General features: G+C 48.9%; 1 protein-coding gene across 1 annotated transcript; it reads left to right on the forward strand.

The window, feature by feature from the left end:
• Window positions 1-12049: 12049 nt before the first annotated feature.
• On the forward strand, window positions 12050-12499 carry LOC119398929 (ubiquitin-conjugating enzyme E2 Z). The gene has a single exon (XM_037665743.1). The coding sequence runs from the start codon at window positions 12050-12052 to the stop codon at window positions 12497-12499; it is 450 nt and encodes a 149-aa protein (XP_037521671.1).
• The last annotated feature ends 3895 nt before the right edge of the window (window positions 12500-16394 follow it).

A 16394-nucleotide genomic window follows, 5' to 3' on the forward strand; every position in this document is an offset into this window, starting at 1 on the left:
TTTATGGCTCTGAGTGAAGCGTTACGAGGTAGATCGACGTGTTCTTGTAAGTGTAGTAGTTGTGTGCACATCGTGGGCTTACCAGGCACGTCGACAACACTGGCGTTTAAAGTGTAACTTATGGTGCGACGTGTTGTCAGCCCTCACGTTAGAGTACATACGTCAGTATGATAGAAACTAAGTGCACTGTACGGTGCAATCGTGTGAGTGTCATACGTAACTTTCGTTAATGTATTCCTCCTGGGTCGATACGCGTCTGCGCCCTAAACTCTGCTTGGCGGACGAGCGGGCGCCGCGCCGCGCGAGGCGTTTCCTTTTTTCTACTCCTAGTAGAAAGACGCGTCGGCGCGATTTTGCGATGGCGTTCGTCAAAAAGACGCGCCATAGTTTCTACAATTACTTACAGGTTTCTACAATTACCTCTGACCATAGTTTCCTACAATTACCTAGAGGGGACTGTGGCGCTGCGATCGTTCAGCCACCATGGGAATGATGGGTAGTGCACGGATTTGCCTAATCTTCGTGCTTGCGGCTTTGTTTATTGCTGTGTTTGGACGTTCGTTTCGGATAAAAGAATTGGCCGTTGTGAACTTCGTGACCACATTTAAATTGGTGAGCCTAAAAAGGTCAAAGTGCTGAAGTGGAAGTGCTGACTTTTGCTGAACTTCGTCTTGCGACAAAGCCGATGCTGGTGACGTAGAGCCAAATGGAGCCGAAAGAACGAAGTTTAGACAAATCCGTGTACTACTCATCATTCCCATGCTGGCTGAAGCGCCATGCTAGCCATGCGTTGCAGCTCCCATAGACATTAGCGCCAGAGTTTCCTCTAGGAGACTATGCCTCTGACCGCGCATCAATCGCACCTGAAATGGCTCCATGCGGGACGCAACGGCGCGATTTCGCGAATGTGTTCGTCAAAAAAACGCGTGCGTCCCTCTAAACCGCGCGTAAATCGCGCCTGAAATCACGCCATGTGGTTCCCTCCGCGTTCCCCGCTTACGCTCGCCCCGAGAAAAATTGCCGCCGGGCTATAGAGGGCAGACACGACGCGCGTTGTTTCCCTTTGGTCCAGTCGTGGTGTTCTGTTTACTCCATAACATGCCGCGGAATAGCAACAAAATGGATCTTAGTCGACGCTCTTCTGGCTGTCACACCGCTTTCTCTGATGACGCTCTCACCGTGTACTACAGCTACCAAAATGGTTTGTCGAATCGTTGATCATAGACATTAGTCGTCGGGATGGAGATGTGCCATCAAGCGTCAACATGGGTGCATCCACGTTAAACGTTGCTATAGCTGCCAAACACCAATAAACATTGAGCAAGCTCTCCTGTGTCAATGTACAGTAAACATTCAGCTACTTCTGTAAGGACACGTTTTACTTTCGTGTTATGCGGATTCTTATGACGGAGGAATGAACCATGTTTTTTTTTTTTTAGGTAATGCGTACGTTGCAAAGTGTTCTTGTATTAGTACTGTAGCGAGTGAGAGAAAGACGTGAGAAGACGTGACGGCGGCCGTCGTGGCCGTGCCGTTCTAGCCATGTTATCTCAAGGCGAACTGCCGAAACGGAGCGGCGGTGGCTGCGGGTGTCCAGACCGGCAGGAGCGTGAGCGCATTCTCTATTGGCGCGCGCCTTGGGAGAGTGTTTCTTGAAAGAATAAATGAAAAGGGGCGCTATTTTCTGCCTCCCGTCGTGGGGGCACGGCTCAGCTATCAGCATGAGCGCGCGAGGGCCGCGGCGCGGTTAGAGTGTACTGGGTGATTCCACGTAAGATCGAACAAACGATGGCTGGTCGACCTCTCAAATTTATTTGAAAATTTTATATATTCTTGCCTGATGAGTGGAAAGAAGAGATCCGCATTTTGTTTTGCCGCCAAAAATTTTTTCGAACCACAGGAAATCAATAATGACGAAGAGGCGGAGTGGAGCGCTCATCCGCTCTGCTGTTTTGGCCAAATTTCGTTATGAATTGCACAAAATATATTAAAGTTAGGTAGCTGAAATTTATTTACCTAAATATATGCATGTTTTTGCTTCTGCTCAGGTATTTTTAGTTTTTATGTGTAGTGCAGATGTTTTTATAAAAAACCTCAAAAATGGCCCAATCGGCAAAATTTTCTTTACTTTGAAGGTCTTTATCTCAAAAAAGCCTTGTAGCGGAGCGACAAAAATTCTGCATTACGTTCTTCGCATGCTTATCTACCAAACTGCCAAATCTTGTATTTATATAACTTTTCAGTAAAGAGATATGATCGGGCTAACTTCAAGAAAACACCGAACAATGAAAACTTCTGACGACAATTAAAAAAAAAACCCATTTTTTAAATTTCTTAATCTTTGTCCACTTATTCTCCTCCACATCAGCTTTCACAATCATTAAAAACATGTTGCATAATGTCGTTGCACTAATAGTTACGGCCCCTCCAATGAGACCCTTTGGCAAGGATGGGCAATTCCGACTTCTTGCCCGGCAAGTGTATAAAATGCAGGCAGGATTGAATTTCTTTTTATTAAAAGGTCAGCAGGTACCTAAAAAGTTGTCGCCGGCACTGAAGACGTAAATTTTGAAATTATTTGGTCACTGCAGCGGCCACGAGCGCGGAGCTACCGAGTAGGCGCGCGCGCACCCGAGATGCTCGTTGTAAGAGACGGCGCAGTGAGAGCTCGTTCTCGCGCCCTCAGACCGATTGAGTTCGAAACAGCAACACCTCTCGGGTGACTTGAACGCACGTGCACTGGAGCTTCGCTATTCTATCCGCCCTCTGTTCGCATCTCAGCTAGGCGCTGATAACACGGCGGAGATGGAAGCAAGATGAAAACTCTATAAGGGAGCTATGAGCGCTCGCTTCACGCACGCTGCTGCCACAGAAACTGCGCTGCGCCAGTTGCGATCAGTGGAAAGCATGAACGTGGCGCTCCAGTGGCAAAGCAAAATATGAATTGTCAAAGGAAAGAAAAGCAAAACTATCGGTAACCGGATGCGCTTGTCTATATTAGATGTCGGCAGCAGACGGCGTGAACTGGCCGCGCGTTTGGTGCGCTGTTCACACTTCATTCGGCGCGGATAGTTCTTGTGCTTTGCTCTTACTCTACTCCTCCTGTGCGTCTCATGACGAGAAAGTATAGCTCTGAATGAGTCTATTGTGGAGACTACCTTTCGAAGCACAAGAAGCGCAAATGAGTACTGACACGAATTTAAAAAAAATTCGGATTGTTGCTCTAAATAAAAATACTGGTGTCGAGAAACCTAAAACGACTATTGTCGTGCCTGGGGATGCATCCTATATATTTTAATTAGCGCCACCTTAAAAAGACACTTTCGGTTTCGATATCGAGGGGGTGGCTTCTCAGTGTCGTTTCATAGCAGTGTGACGTCACGGAGATACAGAAATTCGCGACGTACTAGCGGGAAATCCGTCATCTGCTCGTGGTGCAATAGACAACGATGAGTGAATTGTCGTCCAGTGACCCTGACAGTGATTTCTACGATTTAGGCTGCATGCAGGACGCAGAACTTGCGAACTCGGAGGAACTGTCTTGACTTGTCGGGAGAATGTCCTTGCAGTGTGGCTGGCTTGCATATGCTCAGCGACGAAAACTTCAAAGTCAAATTAAAATATTTTATACGTGTTCTCCGACTCCAGTGTTTGGACAGCGTGGACACTGCATACCGACGAAGCAAAAAATGTCCCCTTTGCGATGTCTCAAAATCGTGTCAGTACTCCTTTAATTATTGCAAAGAAGCCAAAATTTCGCAGAGTTACCGACCTAGACATAAATGCTTTGAAGGAACGTTTAACGGCCGAAAGATCAGTGACTGTCAGTGAGACGGACTACTTGTGCTACGCGTGCTTTTGCTACCACTGCAATGAAAGATCTTCACGGAACGCACAGTTTAACGATGACATTCTTATGCCCCCTGAAAATGAAATCGATGCAATTAACCAGATCACTGCGACTACCGGTGCACGTGCGTTCAAGTCACCCGAGAGGTGTTGCTGTTTCGAACTCAATCGGTCTGAGGACGCGAAAACGAGCTCTCACTGCGCCGTCTCTTACAACGAGCATCTCGGGTGCGCGCGCGCTTGGTCGATAGCCCCGCGCTCGTGGCCGCTGCTGTGACCAAATATTTTCAAAATTAACGTCTTCAGTGCCGGCGACACCTTTTTAGGTACCTGCTGGCCTTTTAATAAAAAGAAATTCAATCCTTTTTCAAAATTGGCTAGCGCGAAAATCGACAAGGACTAAGAAGGAACACTGATGTACAGGACAGGCGCTAGTGTTCATCAGTGTTCCTTCTTAGTCCTCGTCGATTTTCGCGCTAGCCAATTTTGAAGATTATGAACCAAGTAGCCCAACAACGTATACTATTAAAAGTTCAATCCTGCCTGCATTTTATACACTTGCTGGGCAAGAAGTCGGAATTGCCCATCCTTGCAAAGGGACTCATTGGAGGGGCCGTAACTATTAGTGCAACGACATTATGCAACATGTTTTTAATGATTGTGAAAGCTGATGTGGAGGAGAATAAGTGGACAAAGTTTAAGAAATTAAAAAAATGGGATTTTTTTTTAATTGTCGTCAGAAATTTTCAATGTTCGGTGTTTTCTTGAAATTAGCCCGATCATATCTCTTTACTGAAAAGTTATATAAATACAAGATTTGGCAGTTTGGTAGATACGCATGCGAAGAACGTAATGCAGAATTTTTGTCGCTCTGCTACAAGGCTTTTTTGAGATAAAGACCTTCAAAGTAAAGAAAATTTTGCCGATTGGGCCATTTTTGAGGTTTTTTATAAAAACATCTACACTACACATAAAAACTAAAAATACCTGAGCAGAAGCAAAAACATGCATATATTTAGGTAAATAAATTTCAGCTACCTAACTTTAATATATTTTGTGCAATTCATAACGAAAGTTGGCCAAAACAGCAGAGCGGATGAGCGCTCCACTCCACCTCTTCGTCGTTATTGATTTCCTGTGGTTCGAAAAAATTTTTGGCGGCAAAACAAATTGCGGATCTCTTCTTTCCACTCATCAGGCAATAATATATAAAATTTTGAAATAAATTTGAGAGGTCGACCATCGTTTGTTCGATCTTACGTGGAATCACCCTACTATAGAAGCATTTCTGGTACACTCTAGCGCGGTGGCTGGGAAATGATGATGATGGTGAAGTGCGATGATGATGTCGCTACAGTACATTTGGCGTGGCGTAGTAATACAACCGGACCGGCGCGAGTACGGGCAACGCCTCCTATTTTTTCAGTGCCAGTGCAAACGCTCACGGACTCCCTGCAACAAAAGTGGAGGACTTCCCCTTTCCCGCGCGGTCTAAGACACTAACCCTGCGAGCCATCCTCGAGTTTGCGGCTCCGCCGGATTTCGCCGCCATATCGACGAACGCCATTGCCTCGTGCTCTCACTTGCACTGAGACGCCGTTTCGGTGGTATAGTGGTTATGGCGCTCGACTGCTGACTCGAAGGTCGCGGGATCGAATCCCGGCCGCGGCGGCTGCATTTTGGATGGAGGCGAAAATGTTTGAGGCCCGTGTGCTTGGATTTATGCGCACGTTAAAAAACCCCAGGTGGTCGAAATTTCCGGAGCCCTCCACAACGGCGTCTCGCATAATCATATCGTGAATTTGGGACGTTAAACCCCAGATATTATTAGATATTATTACTTGCACTAAGATACTTGCCATGCCACTCTCTCCTTCCTATCTCTTCTCTTATCTCCTCTCCTTCCTCCTCTAGCCACGCCGCACATGACGTGCACGTCATCTGCGGCGTGGTATACATGATGCTGTATTGGTGATGACGCGGCATGTATACCAAAATATGAATTAAACGACCGCAAGGGCGCCAAGACCGTGTCATGTCGCGCATGATATTCATGTTACGACATGTCATATATGTTTTGCTGACACCCACGTCATGCCATCTCAGTTTTGGTATATATCAAGTGAAGAAAATGTTCTGGAGAGCACAGAGTCCCTGGGCGGCTAGGTACATTTTTTTTCGAGAAACAGCCCTTAGGCCTAACATAGCTACATGATATTGCCACGCGCGCTTCTTTTTTTATCTTATGGAACAGGCCCATTGCACGTGTAGTCACTACCTTACGCAAACCGCTGCTCAATGTCTAGGAACATCCCCTATAATTTTAGAATCCTTTCAATAAGACTGCGCCAAACGCGAACAATAGAGTTTATTATGGAGCTAAACCGGCCACCGACGATAACGCTGCAATCTTCGATGCCACATGTATAAATGTTGACGGGCTTTCACTGCTGAGCAGAATACTCGCCAGCCGACGAAGTTCGCCCAGATAAAAAGTTCCGTAATTCCCACTCACGCTGCAGCCTTCGTCCCCATCACAGCCACGTGAAATCTGGTGGACGGGCTGGTTCTTTCACGTTCCGCGGACACGCACTAAAAGCTGGGAACCATGCCCACAACGCGAGGAGGGCACCAAAACCTTCCCGCAGCAGCGAGCTAGCCGCAGGCTGCAAGGTTTGGAGAGGCAGCACGGGCTCCCTTCCAATAGGACAGCCACGGCGAGGAAGACAACAGCGACAATAAGGGCCGCTGTTTTGCCTTCGACAGTCGTGATGTGGCATCCCAAGGAACCGCCGCGTTTCTGTGTATCAGCGTTTGAAAACTAAAAAGTCTGGCTTGAGTCGTACGGCTCAGTCGCCGCCTTCAACAACTGGGACTCCGAAGAGAAATTGCGTCCCGTACACTTCTACCTAAAAGACGCCGGAGGGACGTGGTTTGAGAACCGCGAATCCACGCTTCAAACCTGACATCTCTTTCAGAAGATGTTCTCAATACCTTCAATAGTGTCGTCCGCCAGGAAAGTGCCGCAGCTCTGCTGGAGACAAGTGTTCAGCTCTCAACGGAAACACTGCGTTCCACGCGGAAGAGATGACTCACTTGTTTTGCCACGCCGACGCCAACAAGCCGGAAGAAAAGAAAATCAGCTTTCTCAAGTGGGGTGTAAAGCAAGAACTCTTCACTGAACTGATACAGAAAACGGTTGCTTAATTTACTTTGACGGCTTCGACAATCGAGAAAATTATCGAGACGAAGACGTGGCTATGCAACCGCAGTTTCTTCGCAACCAAATACGCCGGCGCTCAAGCTCTATGCACCGCCGATCTGCGTGAGAGGATCCGAGCGGTCGTTCATGAGGAACTGCGGAAGATGTTCTCCGGATCAGCAACCTCAGGTGCAATCAATAGCCGACATAGTTCACGAAGAATCCAGCAGTCACTGGGGGTTCCTCAGCGAGTTCAGCAGCAGCCACAAGCGATCAATACGATGCTGCAGTCTGCCGTCATCCTCCTCCACGACAACTTCAAAATGCCACGCCACCGCAGTTCCGCCGCACCACCACTGTCATACCGCACTCCTGTTGGACAGCGCTACGCTCCGATAAAGACAGAAGCTTGGCGCGCCCCAGACCACCATCCGCTCTACTACCACTGCGGAGAAGTAGGCAAAGTCTACCACCACTGCCCGTACTGCGAGATGAGACTACGTGCTTTCGCCGTCAACAAGCCTTCCCCACAGCGTGGTGAGCTGTCCCACTACACCGACGACTACCTCTCCGCATCTCAGTGGAAACCTCGTTGAGCGTCGCATCTTATTCCCGGACGTCGCCCATACGCAAGCCCCAACCGAGGCCACGCACTTAGCCCGCATCCGGAAAACTAAAAGCAGCAACCGATGGATGTGTGGTTCCAGTTCGTCGCAACACTGAACATCTTACGCCGCCGACAACGCTTAGACTAAAGAACACACCGTCAGCCGAACAGAGCCACGACGTGAGTACTTCGCCGGCGAAAGACCTGACTATGGGTCGAGGCAGCCGTGACCTAACCGAATCGCCTGGCGACGAACTAGCGACCTCGACGTGCTCAACACAGGCTACTGGAAAATCGAAGCCGACAAGAGAGACTCAAAAAAGATTGCCTTCATAACACCAGACGGCCGGTTCAAGTTGAAGGTCATGCCCTTTGGTTTTTGCTCGTTGCCTGCGACTTTCCAACGCGTTATGCATACAGTACTTGCAGGCTTCATGTGGCAGACTTCCCTCGTGTACTTGGACGATGTCGTTGCTTTTGTCTAAGGCTTGGACAAACACCTCTAGCGCCTTGAAGCTGTACTAAAAGCAATCGAGACCTCCGCCTCACCTTGAAGCCAGAAAAGTGCCGCTTCGCGTACGGGGCGCTTTTGTTTCGGGTCACGTCATTAGCAAGTCTGGAGTTCGCCCAGACCCGCGCAAAACAGCTGCCATTAATGCCTTCCCTCCACACAGTGACAAAAGGGCCATATGTCGATTTCTCGGCATGGTCAAGTAATTCGCACAATCGCCGAGGCGGAATTGAAGGGGCAAATTACACAAGTCGAAGCATTTCAAGGACCGAAACGACGCCTGCAGACACTTCTGATGCTTGCGCATTTCCACGATAACGCCGATGCGGAAATCCACACCAACCCAAGCGGCTCAGGACTCGGCGCCGTCCTTTTGCAGAGAACTGAGGGACTGGAAAAGGTTATCACTTATGCTAATCGGTCGCTCTCCAAGGCCGAAGCCAATGTTTCAACAAAAGAAAAGGAATACCTTGGCATCATCAGGACTCATCACAGTTTCGCCCTTACCTTTACGGCAGGCTCCGCAAAGTTGTGAGCGTACACTGCACCTTCTGTTGACTAGCTAAATTGAAGGTCGCTTCACTCGATGAACTCCGAGACTTAAGCATTCGACATCACTGTCGTTTACAAGTACGTTCGAAAGCACTCTGATAACGAATGCCTGTCTCGCACCCCCGTAGACCCACCGCCGCAGGACGACCACGACGATGACTGCTTCTATAGGAACCATAAGTGCCGACGACTTCGCTGAACGACAGCGAGCCTGAACTTAAAGGCCTTCGTTGTTCCGAAGGTATTCAAGCGAGTACTGGGCGTCATATATCTTGCGAAATAGTCTTCTCGTAAAAAACTTCTCACCACTTCGAGCCAATGACCTCCTCGTAGCACCTTCAGCACTATGTCAAGAGTTCCTAAAAGGTTTGGATGACGACCTGACCTCTGGACACCTTAGATTTTCACGCACGCTCGCGATGGTACATGAAAGGTACTGCAGGCCTCGCCTCACTACCGAGGTCGCCCATCATGCAAGGACATGTGGAGACTGTAAGTGACGCGAGGCACTGCCGACTAGATCAGCCGTACTTCTGCAGCCCAAGGAAACACTTAACCGACGGTTCCAGCAGACCGGGATGCACCTACTGTGGCCGTTCCCGACATTGATTTCCGGAAATAAATGGATCGTCGTAGCTACCTAATACCTCACCCGCTACGCCGAAACAAGGGCCCTGCACAAAGCCAGTGCCGCCGAGGTAGCCTAGTCTTTCTTTGAGAATATCGCTCTGCGTCATGGCTCCGCAGAGGTACTCATCAGAGCAGGCACGGCCTTTACCGAGGACCTAATGGGGATCGTGAGATAATACCAGACAAACCACTGCCTACCGCCCACAGACCAATGGCCCCACCTACCGTCTAAATAGAATCATCGCCGACATGCCGGCTAGGTACGTTAAACAAGAACAGAAGACGTGGAATGCCACCTTGTGTCACCTTCTCTACGGCCGTGTTCGCATACAGCACGGCCGTACAAGAAACGACGCAGACGACGCCACACAATTTCGTCTACGGAAGGAACCAGCCAATGACGCTGGACGCTGCGCTGGATAACTGCACCGACGAGGAAAATCTTGACGTTGATTCCAACTTGGAGCGTGCCGATGAAGTTCGACAACTTGCCACTTGCGTATCAAGGACCAGCACAGGGTCGACAGTCGTCACCACATCTTCGAATACGCCACATGGAATACTAGCCCCGATACCCCTTTTGGGTCTGGACGCCGATACGCCGACGTGAACTCAGCGACAACTTCATCGACGTCACTTCGTGCCATACAAGGTACCCCGACGTCTTGGTCCGCTGAACAACGAGGTCCTCCCGGACGGCATTACGAACTCTCAGCGACGCCGCGCACGACGTGAAGTCACCCATGTCCTGCGCCTTAGACCGTTTTATACGCGTAAGCGCTCCTAAGGAGTCTACATTATGCTTTTTTTATGAAACGTCGGGACGATGCCTTGTGTGAGAAGGGCCGTGCTACGCACGTTTTTCTTTCTATATTTATGTAACGGCCCATTTCACGTCAAACCACTACGTTTCACTAGCCACGCCTCAATGTTGGCGAACATTCCCGATTATTTTAGTATCTTCCGATAAGGCTGTGACCCCAACGCGAGCAATTCAGTTTATTTTGGAACTCATGCGTCTGCAAATGGCGACGCTGGAATCTTCAATATCACATGCATACATGACGACACGCTTTACGGCTGATCAGATGACTCAACGGCCGAAGACTGTTCTCGCCGCTATAAGCGTACAGCGTGAATTGCTTGCACCCTGACTTTTCATTTTCCAGGCACAAGTCCAGCCAAAAAAAAGTTCCGTATTTCCCAGTCTCGCTGCAGCCTTCTCCGTCACACCTACGTGACAATCTTGAGGGCCACGTCCACACGTAAACAAACAAGTTGTATTCGTGCATAATGTCTAATAAGAATCGGTGAAATGGTCCTCGTGCCCAACACTTGTAAGTCTGAAGGGCGTACGGGACGGTGACCGGTTGCTCTGAGGTGGCGAAGGCGTGCTTGCTCTAGGCCCGGGTACCATCACAGCAAGTGAATGACGTCTACTGCAGTTTTAGAAGTCTCGCAAAAGGGGCATGTGTTTACATAAGCTGCACGGTAGTGCTCCGGCCAGTGGGCGTTCACTGTTCACCAGCGGGTGTTCAGCCCGCCGGTGTGGACGGAACTACATGGTGATATGAGTGCTCGTCTGGTACGTCGGAGACATTCCTTTTGGCGCAGCAGTTTTGGGCAGTTATTCTCGGGGGGATTGCGGCAGCGAGGGAATTATGAGGCGAGCGACTGGCTGTATCCGCCTCAAGCTGATGAGGCATAGCCGTTCGTGGAACGCATTCGATACGTATTGCTGTGCTGATATTTATTACCATCTGATTGATGTGAATTTAAAACTTCGTCGATCGGGCTTCATGACGGGTATTTCGAATTGTTCTGTGAAGCCGGTGCGAAGAACAGGCTTAGGGTACTACTATCCTACAACATAACGCATCCATTCGTTTGGACAGACAGACAGACAGACAGACAGACAGACAGACAGACAGACAGACAGACAGACAGACAGACAGACAGACAGACAGACAGACAGACAGACAGACAGACAGACAGACAGATAGATAGATAGATAGATAGATAGATAGATAGATAGATAGATAGATAGATAGATAGATAGATAGATAGATAGATAGATAGATAGATAGATAGATAGATAGATAGATAGATAGATAGATAGATAGATAGATAGATAGATAGATAGATAGATAGATAGATAGATAGAACGCCTTGGGTTTGCTAAAAATGCTTTTCATTTAGGGAACTGCTCTTTACCAACAGATGTGATAGTGAGTGCGTTTCATAGTAGAGAAATCGCCATCATAAGTATTGCAATTTCATGCAGGTTTGAAGGCAGGACCCCGGCAAAACCTTGCAAGATCATCGAAGCTATCCCGCCTGAGCTATGGCACAACCCCGATCCGCCCGGATGTATGACATCAGTAAGGCCTGGAACATCCACCCATCATGGCGTCAAGACCCTCCTGGAAGAACCCTGGCTCATATTATGAATGATATCTTCCTGTTGCAGGGCGCCAAGCCTCGATGAGTATTATTCGAAGCGGAAGAATGCCACGTGTCGAAGATCCACATCGTGGTAATAGGGCAACCCGGTACGCTGTACCGCAATGGATTTATGTATTTTTTGATCAATATCCCCGAAAATTACCCGCAAGAGCCTCCACGAGTGTCATGCCTGCGCTCATTGGATACACCCTTGTGTATTCATCCGAGAGTTAACATGGATGGTTTAGTCCGTATGGACATAACCGCGACAGGTGCAGCCGTTTCAACGTGGAACCCAAAAAAGGATTCCATCAGCACGGTAGCCAACGAGCTACAAACGCTGCTACAGTCTGTGAACGACTTCGTACCTCCAGACGAAAAGTGGTTTAAAGACGTAATGAAACATGAAACGCTCAGGCTAGCTGTCTGCGGCGTTGTCGATGAGTGTCTCAGAGCAGACAGCGCAGTGCCGTCAAACCTGAGGAAGCAGGTGCTCGCTAACTTCCTCAGCAGAGCCGATTACTACGTTCAAGAAGCCTGTGAGCTCCTTCACCTGAACGACCAGACCCTGTGGGACGTCATTGGAGACCGTCCGGTTAAGATGGAACCTCGGCACTTACTGTCAAGGTTGAAGGACTTGCTCACTAAAGTGCTAAAGATGGCATCCATACTGGATTTCCAAGATTTTGCCGAACCCAAGTAATCAGACCAAATTAGAACTGGATGAGTGGGCCAGCAACTTCTTATGCATCGCTATTTCAAGAAAATCTTTTACACCCCTTATCACAGCCGACAATAAACGAGCGTTCATCCTCTATCACCAACACAATGTTTAATGACCGAAAACAGTCGAGCGTTGTATGGGTCTCATCTGTCTGCTATAGAGGTGTGCACGGGCTCCGGGTAGCCCGAAAGCCCGAGCCCGACCCGGCCCGCGGGCCGGGCTCGGGCGGGCCGACGTACTTTCACCTCGGGCCCGGGCCGGGCTCGGGCTGCTTGGAGCTTTATCGGGCCGGGCTCGGGCTCGGCGCAAAGCCCGACTCAAGCCCGAAATATAGAGAATGAGCGGGAATGGTTTTCCAGCACGCATACAGCGCCTCTTCCGCGACCGCCCTTTACCGCTTTTCCTTTCCATTCGCCACTTTAAACAAAAGGGGAGCAGGTAAAGCACTGCCTCTGTTGCACTGCGACAAACAGAGAAGTAGCACCGCCTGGGCTAGTGACGGCGCCACGCGACTGTTCCGCGTTAGATTTAAGGCCAAATCCCATATGAGTGAAAATGCACGCGACAGCGACGAGTGACCCGACGTAGATCGCCTTCGTGCAAGCTTCGCTTGCATTGGCATACCCCATACACGTGACGGCTTTGGCGAGCGAACTCCATTGTTGCTGGCATGAGGCCCTCTACTTGTATAGAAAAAGTGCCGCGAACAGTCTCTATTAGAGACTGTTCGTCGTGTGTCGTTTGATCATATTCGATATGCTCAATAAAATGCCAAATTACCGGAAAACGATGTTTTGTTTTCGCAGCGAACCTTCAAAAAGCCGGGCCGGGCCGGGCCCGGGATTGTGTTTTCGTACGTCAGGCCGGGCCGGGCGGGCTCACAGCCCTTTGCCGTCGGGCTCGGGCGGGCCTTCGACAAAGTCAGCGGGCCCGGGCCGGGCTCGGGCTCGGAAATACGGCCCGTGCACAGCTCTAGTCTGCTAGTATGAGAGCGCCAACGGCCTGATGTGACAGATGCCATCCACTGGGGCCTGACCAAGAATCGGAAGGTATACCGCTACCAAGAATGCAAGGACTTCTAGAAGTGTATTATTGTGGTCACATGCTTGACTAGATTGGGATTGGATATCAAGCGAATTAACATAGCTTGAAGCTATGATAAGCCTCAGGACTCCGACACCTGCCTCCGCAGAGTTGCTGGAGTTGCACGTTTGCGCTACAATGATTTGGCAGTGTTATTTAGGGTGGCAAAGCGATAGCAAAAACCTTGGAAGTGCATAAAGGGTTTCATGCGAGCGTCTCTGAGTGGCCTGATTTTATTGTATGCTGGAAGCCGCTGAGCTGCATAGGTTTCAAGAAAGTTTTCGTCTTCAAAATTGTATGTGTATTAGTGATTTTCTAGTGTTCGTATATTTCAAGACATAGTTCTGGAAGTAAAGATTGATGAAGAATCGTCACAGTGAGAGATATTAGAAGAGCGTAGAGCTAAGAGTTGATACATTTGATAAAAACTCGATTATAGGTACACTCTAGTATATACAAAGTAATAAAACTATATATATTGTGTTCAACATGGCAAAGGCAAAACACTTCGAGCTAAATAAATACTAAATTATTAATTATTCGACAAGGCATTCAAGCAGGTAGAACGTCTGACGCAACCAGCGTCAACATCGATAGAGTGTCTGATGCAACCAGCGTCAACACCAGCTGATGCAACGAGGCCAAAGTCTCATGCAAACCCCGGGTGCTCCTGCGATGCGTCTGACGCAACCGACGGAAATTTCCCACGCAACGTGCGGCGAGCACTCTCCTCTACGGGTCCGATTCCAGCCAGCGACCAACGGCGTTTTCTGATTGGAGGCTTCGAACTACTGGCTGACGCAAGCGATCGCCCAGGGCTATAAAAGAACCAAGAGGCGCGGAGAGAGGGTCAGCGAGCGAAGAAATCCCGGGTCGTCATCGCACCTCTGTGCGAGCCCAATAAGCTGTCGGCCCCAGGGCCGAATATGTAACGCCTCTGTTTATATGTACATAAACTTTGCCTTAACTCACCGTCGCCTTGTCCGCTCCGTCTATCAGCTCGGCGCAGATGCAGCCGCAAGCTGAGACACCCGATACCCAACAGTACACAGCGTATAGGAGTATCATGTAGTGTTTATTGCTTTCTTGCAAAATTAGATAGCCAGCACCACAACCCCAATTGACGTTGCACCGACATTACGCCTGCGCAGGCTGTTTTTCCGAACCAGTTTATAGACCTGGCGTGACTCTGTGGTAGAATACCTGATTGCCACGCAGAATGCTTGGGTTTGATTCCTGCTGGGATCCTAATTTTCTTTCTTTCCATTCGTCGGGTCAACGATGCCGATGTTGGTTTTTCTTAACGCTCTCGCATTTAAGTTACCAATGTCTGTTCTCGCCGTTCCTGGTAGATATAAACTGTCAATCACCTGTGGCGCACATGCACCCGTACACCATGGCCCGTGGTAAACGGGTATGTGCCACACGTGTCTGGAGGAAAGGGTTTGACGACGTACGCGACAGGATTTTCACGTTATTCATGTCAATACCCAACAGTCATATTTCTCAAATCCTCTTACCGTCCCATGCCAGTTGTGGTCTACACCAAGTTAAGGAGGCGATCATGAGAGCACCCAGACGTAGGCGGCTAGATAGATAGATAGATAGATAGATAGATAGATAGATAGATAGATAGATAGATAGATAGATAGATAGATAGATAGATAGATAGATAGATAGATAGATAGATAGATAGATAGATAGATAGATAGATAGAAACGCTCAAAGTGCCAAAGTTCGCTAAGAAATGCTTCGCATTTAAAAGCAAGCAATCGAACGTGCTTGCCGTAGCGAGAAAGAAGAGGAATTGGGCGCCGCTTGCTATATCCCCCTTTGTGGGTGAGCGCAACTAGTAAGAGGCCATTATCATCATCATCATTTGTGCTCTAGCTGCGCGTCCTCTTCTTTAGTGGAATCCTGAAGCAGCTCAGCGGTTGGGTTGCGCCCGCAGACGTGGGAAGAGGCTGTTCCCGGGCCAGACGCGGACGAAGGACGCACGGCTTCTGAAAAGGTGTGGTTAGCTACGCTTGCTTAGCCCCTTTTTGGAGAGTGCCTAGCCGTTCAGGGGTTCTATCGCATCGCGGCGCGAGCTGATAGGCGTCGGCAGCTGAATTGCCTATCGCGAGTGATGTCGTCTCTGCATCTGTACCGGCGATTTTTGCGCTCCTGAATACGACGTTCAAGCTACGTCAGAGAATTTTTCCGTTATTTTTTAGGGGACTCTGGTGCTAGAAATCTTAAGCCACCGTGGAAAGTAGAATAGGGCAGGGCCTTCAGACATCGTGTTACTTCTGCCTTGGGGCATTTGTGCAGATTTATTTACTGCACAGATATTGCTTTTTTGCACTATTTACTGCTTTTTAGGTATCTATACGCCCAACGTTTGACAAGCTCCAAAATTTTCACACTTAGACAGCATTTTTGTTGGGGTCCGTTTCTTGATGCAGCACCGTTCTGAACTTCTTTACAGCGCCGCGTTGCAAGCGCGTTGGACGTGGGTCATTACATGCCAAACGTCCCAGCCATTCTCGCGACCATCTCAAATGTCATTGAAAAAAAAAAATCGTGCTGATTTCTTCCGTGCAAAGCAGTAAATCGCTAGAATATTTCGCAGAGAAAATATTTTTGATCACGCGGGAGCCTTTAGAATTTCGCAGAACGTCGTCTGAGTGGCCTTTGTTAAAAAAAAAAAAATAAAACGCCAGGCCTGCGCGGAAAGCGCAGCACAGTCACAGCGAAAGCTGGAAGAGCGGCATTTCTAGAGCCCGTTATAAACTCTCTTGTGGCTACT

Source organism: Rhipicephalus sanguineus, chromosome 7 (assembly GCF_013339695.2).
Source record: "Rhipicephalus sanguineus isolate Rsan-2018 chromosome 7, BIME_Rsan_1.4, whole genome shotgun sequence".
NCBI lineage: Eukaryota > Metazoa > Arthropoda > Arachnida > Ixodida > Ixodidae > Rhipicephalus > Rhipicephalus sanguineus.

What these genes read in the sequence shown, in the direction of transcription:
- LOC119398929 (XM_037665743.1), top strand. Translation starts at nt 12,050, where the DNA reads ATGGACATAACCGCGACAGGTGCAGCCGTTTCAACGTGGAACCCAAAA.